Source organism: Bidens hawaiensis, unplaced genomic scaffold (genome assembly GCF_021521415.1).
Source record: "Bidens hawaiensis isolate Kalapana, Puna unplaced genomic scaffold, B.hawaiensis_p1.1 tig00011510_1, whole genome shotgun sequence".
In the NCBI taxonomy this organism is placed as follows: Eukaryota; Viridiplantae; Streptophyta; class Magnoliopsida; order Asterales; family Asteraceae; genus Bidens; species Bidens hawaiensis.
Genome location: NW_027491901.1, coordinates 731,679 through 738,772, shown reverse-complemented (window position 1 = coordinate 738,772; position 7,094 = coordinate 731,679). Strand labels below are relative to the sequence as shown.

Genomic DNA, 7,094 nt, shown 5'->3' with positions numbered 1-7,094 from the left:
CATACCTTAGTAGGTATAGTACAAAAGATCTTCCAGAAGCATACGGACTGGCTCATTTAGGCGGGAGAATTCCCGCCTTGCTCATTCCTTCATGTGACTACTGAAGTAGCTAGTGCCTTGTGCGTGTAGCCTTGCTATCAGTGCGGGTAGCCTTCCCTGATGGCTTGTACCCGCAACTGCGGGAACAGGCGGGGTACTTCACCATTGGGAGGCTTTCCCTGCGGGTACAGCTGGCGTACTGCGCGTAAGGTCTTTGAGCATGGTGGGTCCTGCTGGGAGCAGTTGGTCGTTGCGCAGACGTCCCTGTTCAAGGTGAGTCTTGCGGGTCCAACTGGGCTCTGCTGGGACCTACCTCTTCAAAACTCAAAACTAATATCCAACTTTATAAAACATAAATGGAAAAATAATTCAACAAATCGGGTTTTTTTTTGGGTTTCTAATTTGGTTTCGTGCACACCCATAAGTTTAGATATTTGGAGGTTATGAACAAATTAAATCTAGGTAATTTACAATAAGGATGCTGTTAGAGATTAGAAAAAAACAGGTTTTGGAAACCAACCCGATAACAACCCAAGACCGGTTTCCAAACCGACCCCACTTTGAAGATGCAAACCAGTTTCCAAATATTCCCCCAAACCGGTTTATAACCTGGACCAGATTGATTTGATAGGTGGTGAACATTTTTTCTCCTAAACCAGTTTATAGACCCGAACCGGTTTGGGCCCGTTAACCGATTAAAGTCAAATACGAAGTTTTGACAATGTGGTTGTTTTGTAGAGTGCTGCCGAGTTGGAAAAGAGGAGAGAAAATTTTACTAAGGAGCTGGATTTTGTTCTTGCTGACGTGGTATGACTTCTCATCTGTAAATGATTCAGAAGTAGTTTTAACTGCGTGATTTACACTTGTAGGTAGTGCTTTAACTATGATACATAGGCAGTTGCTCTCATGAGTCTCATCCTATGTGTCAGCTCTAAGTACATGCATTTACGCGGTTCTAAAATCAACCACAATTGTACGTAGCGACGGTTATGTAATTGCATATTGTCGTTTTTCACGATATTTGGGAATTAATTTAAGTGTTAAGGCAGTTTTGTTTAACTTAAAAATAACCGCACTTGTATGCAGTACTCGCAGTTATCTAACACACAACCGCCTCTCTTTTACTATTTCCGCAGCCAGCATTACATAAAATTTTAGTTTAAACTTAAAATATTTCACGTCTCTATCTCTAAACATGACAGACTTAAAATTGATTATGTATTGATCACGTCTCTATCTCTAAACTATTTCCGCCACCAGTTTAAACTTAAATTTGATTATGTATTGATCACGTTTCTATCTCTAAAACATATTAGTTTTTTCTTTTAAATAATTTTAGTCTTTAGTTACTACAAGTTTATACATTCTAAACAACTTACTTTTTTTTTTATTTAAATAAAGCTAATAGAAGTTTGTTTCAGATAATGGCTATAATTGCAGATTTCATGCTCGTGTGGCTGCCTGCTCCTACAGTATCTCTTAGAGCACCCGTTGCAGTCAGTGCTGGACGAGTTGCCAAGTTCTTCGCTGGATGCCCCGATAATGCATTTCAGGTAATTGCTCAAAGTCAAAACAATTTTACTTAAGTTCTTATCCTAGTTTATCATACTGATTTGTAGTGTCTTAATATATGTTTTGTGAGAATATTCTGTATCATGTGGTGGCGTTGATAGCCGAAAGACAAGGGTACATGTACCAATCGGCCGGTGTCCCGGTGGTTGAGTGTTATGTGCCTTATGTCCAAGGTTTGATGCAAAACTACTATCGAGCCGGGGGTCTCACCGGAAGCAGCCTCTCTATTCCTACGGGATAGAGGTAAGGCTGTCTACATCTTATTCTTCTCAGACCCTACCATAGCTTTGCTATTGGTGGGGTTTACTGAGTACGATGATGATGTTTTATTCACTTGTTTTTATAACTGTTATAAGTTAGATAAAATTTTGTTTTGTTGAGCTAATTTCTATATTTTACCCCGATACGCAGGTTGCTTTGGCTGGTACATCCTATTCATTCCTGCAGAGAATTGGTGCCATACTGGTATGTGTGTCATGATATATCGAGGTGGTAAATTTGGGGTGGGTCGGGCAGGTTGGGTGATGGGTCAAAGTAGCAAGTTTGGTTTGACCACAACACTACTTAGATTATTATTATTATTATTATTATTTAGTTTGTCTAATATGATCACCAAAGTTTTATCATTTCAGTAACAATCTAACTTTTCCAAACAAATGGGTTGAAAATTGTTTTATGCGATAATTGCACTTTTGGGCAACTTTCGATCTGTTTGTTCTGTTTGACATGTTTCTTTCTTTCTTTTTTTTTTTCTTTTTTTTTGTTATTTTTCTATTTTACTAGTTGGAGATAAAATCTGTAACTCAAATAACCCTTTGACATGTTTCTTTCATATCAATTTTTTTTTATTATTATTCAAATGGTAATTTTTTTTTATATATTTTAAATTAGTAAGCTTTAAATCGTCTATTTTGGTTTTTGCAGCGTAACGGAGCCAAGTTGTTTGCTGTTGGGACCAGTGCATCTCTTGTAAGTGAACACTATGGATGCATTATTTATTTTTTAGGTGTATTGTCTTTAAAGTACATTAAGCTGTGCTTTTCAAATGTTGTTAGGCTATGCCTTTACTGATGGTGTTTATATGCATATTATCAGATTGGGACAGGTGTAACAAATGCGTTGATTAGAGCAAGAAAGGCGGTTGATAAATCGTTTGCTCTTGAAGCCGATGAGGAGGATATTCCTGTATTAGCGACAAGTGTAGCTTATGGTGTCTATATGTCGGTTTCTAGCAACCTCAGGTATCTTTTCTATTATTTCAGTTTTATTAATAGTTTGATCAATAGGAAAGACTTGCTAATAGGGGTGTAAACGAGAAGAGTCGACCTCGAGGTCGGCTCGTGAGTAGTTTTTGAAGCTTGAGCTTAGCTTGTTTATTAAGTATTAAGTAATATTGTTACATATTACTTATTTATATATATAGGTAAAGGATCCAATACAATAACTGGCTTATCATACATTATGTACGAGACTACCTACACCCTGGATTTCAAAAAACACGCAGTGGCAAAATTGTAAATTCTTTCAATTCGTTTCCATCCTAATTAATCGTTGCGATCATGTCAACCATCGTCACTGACTCCATTGCAGACTCCACTTGAATTGAATTGAAAATCTGAAAATTGATTTCAACCGATAAAAATCTAAATACGTTCTAGATTTGTTCATATGATGAAATCCTTATCAAATCGATGGTCGATTGATTATTTGATGCTTAAGAGATTATATGAAGTGATTTCAGTGTTCAATTTCATGATACAGATATGAGCTTGTGAACCTTTACAATTTTTGTTCTGAGTATTTAAAGTTTTGTTCTGAGAGTCTTAGATATTTGTTCTGAACGTTTAAAGTGTGTAATTCATTTTGGTCAGAAGTTTGTTCCGAGTGTCTTAGACTTTTTATTCTGAACATTTAAAGTGTGCTCGCTTTGGTTAGAAATTTGTTCTGCGTGACTTTGATTTTTGCGTGACTTTGATTTTTGTTCTGAACGTTTAAAGTATGCAATTTGTTTTGTTCATAAATTTGTTCTAAGTGTCTAGATTTATGTCCTGAACGTTTATAGTGTGTTCGTTTTGGCTAGAAATTTGTTCTGAGTGTCTTAGATTTTTGTCATGAACGTTTAAAGTGTGTAATTCGTTTTGGTCAGAAATTTGTTTTGAGTGTCTTAGATTTTTGTTCTGAGTGTTTAAAGTTTTTGTTCTGAGTGTTCAAAGTTTTGTTAAAGTATTTAAAGTTTTTTTTTTGAGTGTTTAAATACACAATGTGTATTTTGTTGTGAGTATCTAAATGTACATGAGTTTTAGTTTTGTTCTAAACGTTTAACCACAATATTCTGAACCCTAGTCAGAGCTCAACTGAGTGTGTTATTATGCAAGTTCATAATCGATTGAAGATTCTACACCCTCAATAGACATCAATTCTATTGATTGAATCATCAAGTTTTTTTATCAATTTGAAGATTCTTGATGTTCAACGACGTTCTATTTTGGTTTTGACTTTTGAGATTTCATACTTTAAGCTCTGATTAAGGTTCAGAAATTGGATGAGATAGAGCATGGAGTTCATAACTCGGACCAAAAATGATTTGTAATCGATGAATTTGATCACGAATTAGTTTTGGGCTATCTACAAAACTGCCACCACGTGTTTTGTAATCTAACACTCTGGAAGGTTGCATATGTAATGTACGATAAGCCATTATTGTACAATTACCCACCCTGATATACACACACACACACACACATATATATATATATATATTATGATTTTCATGTATAACATATATAATTTAGTTATTTTATCAGAATTTTATATATAATAATAATAATAATCATATAAGTGTATATATCTATTATATTAAATAAAAGTTCTATAAATAAGAGTCTCTTTTAGGCTTGCGTGCGAGCTTGTGCTCGATAAGTCGAGCTTGGCTCGTGCTCAGCTTGTTTGTTATTTGTTAATCAAGTTATTTACATTTGTAATTAGTTTCATATATATTTAAGTTATAATTTTCATGTGTAACATATGCTATTATTAGTACCCGCGAGCCGAGCTCGAGCTCGTTAAGTGAAGATCAGGCTCGGGCTTGTTTGTTAAACAAGATTACTCGAGCTTTTAGCGAGCCGATCTCGAGTAGCTCATGAGTTACTTGGTTCGGTTATATCCCTACTTGCTAAGCATATATTTGCATGATTTTGCGATGAGTGGACCTTGATCATAATAATATTTACTATTTTATACAATATTATGTTCTTATATTTTTTCTTCATTTATTTATTTATTTTCATTTTGTTTTGCAGGTACCAAGTATTGGCAGGGGTAATCGAACAACGAATGTTGGAACCATTGTTGCACCAACATAAGCTTATTTTGAGTGCTATCTGCTTTGCAGTCCGAACAGGCAACACGTTTTTAGGGTCCCTAATGTAATTATATCTTCACCCATCATCATTAGCATTGCACATATTATCGTTTACCTTTATAATCCTTTATTATTTGGGTAACAGGTGGGTTGATTACGCGCGCTGGATTGGAATTCAAAGGGCTCGGGAATGAGCTATACTATTGTTTTTTATGTTTTACTTGTGTACATGGGGAAAGAATGGTAATTTGTCATTTTTAATGGTTTGTTCAAGTCAAATGTCATGTTTTGTAGTTCTAATAATGTTTTCATTTTCCTATTTGTTAATGTTGAAGGTTGTGTGATATTGGCATGAGATGTTATGGACATGTACATTGAAATCATTTAAGTTTATCCAAAATTGTTTAAAAAAATGATTACATATTATATTGTTGAAATCATCAACCACCACCACCGCCCTACTCACTAGAAATCTCACTAATATCAAAGTTATTGGGAAGGATTCTGTACCAAATAATAGAGTGGTTGCTCTTAAAGGAAGTGATTTGATTCTAAGTTATAATCTTGTGAGTTGATCCATGAAACACAAATAAGTTAGGACTATAATCAATCAAGGCCTAGTAGTTTCGACTGTACTGGTTACTTGGCCAGAACAGACAGCTTTTCCGTGGCCTAGTAGTAAAGTTTCCTTTAATTCTGCTTTGTTAATCGATCACACTAACACCGGTTTGTGAACTGAATCCTTTTATTTTCTAGATGACGTTATGCTTTATGCTTAGGCTGATGATGCACTGTTCTCTCAGTTTTAAATGATGCTATGTCTTTTGTTTTTCAAGCATTAACGTTGTAATTGAGCTTACACAAGTTAGTGGTTTTAGGCGGCGAAAGCAGTCTTCTTTATCCACCGTCGCCAGCCTACCATTATCTGGTTTCTACAGTCTTGGAGGTATTTTTTTCAAATGGATCCCCACTTTCCAGTTGAATTGAATATGGCCTTTGATCAAATGAGGATTGTCCTGATGTGATTATGTCTTCTTGTGATGAAGATATGATTGAAGTCGGATGTCCGTCCGACCGTAGACTTTGGCCGTTGTGATTGGAGACTAATCTTTGATTGCCGGATTTTTATTGCTACAAGTTAGTTAGGGTGGGTCAATGATTGCTACTTTTTTTTTGGAGGGGGGGGGGGTGTTTGTTTCAATTTTGGGGGATTTTGATTGTTACAGTTTGTGCCTTAGGTGCTTTCACTAGTTGCTCTTTGTGTTAGTTAATATTATGCATTGACATTGTTGCTGCTCTTTGTGTTTCCATAGTAATTAGTAAATAATTGCATGTTCATGTCTTGTTTTTGCAGTGTTTTCATAACCCGATCGGACATCGAACCCGATTCAAGAATCGGGTGACATCACAATTAATTAAAAAAATAAAAAAAACTTTTAAAACAGTAAGTTTATGTTTTGCTTTAATAATAAAACTAAAAGAGTACATATATATGATAAGGAATATTAATAAGTTTTAAAGTTAAATCTTTTAATCTTATCTCGTGAACAACACAAAAATCAGGTTGGTGGAGCTGGTCAGTCCAATGCCATGTAAGTTTTCAATTGAGTTTACACAGGTTCGAAACCCATACCATCAATTTATTGATTTTCTTAAAAACTTTCAGTTGATTTTTGCTTTGCCTACCGAACAGAACGGTTCACTGGTTCAGCCGGAAAACCGCCATAACCGTCCGGTTAATTTGAAAACGGTCTAAAGGTAGTAAACCGGACCCTTGTTGTGTCTGATTCCTGGTTCGTCCGGTCCTAGTTTAAAAACATTGTATTTTTGTTCTATCATGCATTGCATTTGTTTCTACCTGATGTGTTTTTAAGTGAAGGTACACATGTTTGTTGCATAACTTTGATTTTAAAACAATCACCTTGCTTTTAAATGCTTAATTTATTCTTTTCTTTTCAAGTGTCTAAAGCTTATAGTGACAGCGAACTGAGAAACTTGGTCGGTTGGTGCTGTTGATGACTGTAGCATTACTGGGAAGGTAGGTTTCTGGTTTTTCTCTTGAAATAATTCTTGTTACAACATCTCAAATTGCCAATATGCATACTTGTTGGTTTAACAGTTT

The 7,094-nt window shown here is 35.3% G+C and overlaps 1 protein-coding gene across 1 annotated transcript; it reads left to right on the top strand.

Moving 5' to 3' along the window:
• Window positions 1-777: 777 nt before the first annotated feature.
• Window positions 778-5,328, top strand: LOC143538214 (protein RETICULATA-RELATED 4, chloroplastic-like; the record flags this gene model as incomplete). The annotated part of the gene is made up of 7 exons (XM_077031818.1): window positions 778-846; window positions 1,461-1,592; window positions 2,023-2,076; window positions 2,536-2,580; window positions 2,707-2,852; window positions 4,911-5,036; window positions 5,118-5,328. Coding segments are annotated over 7 exons (621 nt in total), but the record flags the coding sequence as incomplete, so codon positions are not given.
• Between the last annotated feature and the right edge of the window lie 1,766 nt (window positions 5,329-7,094).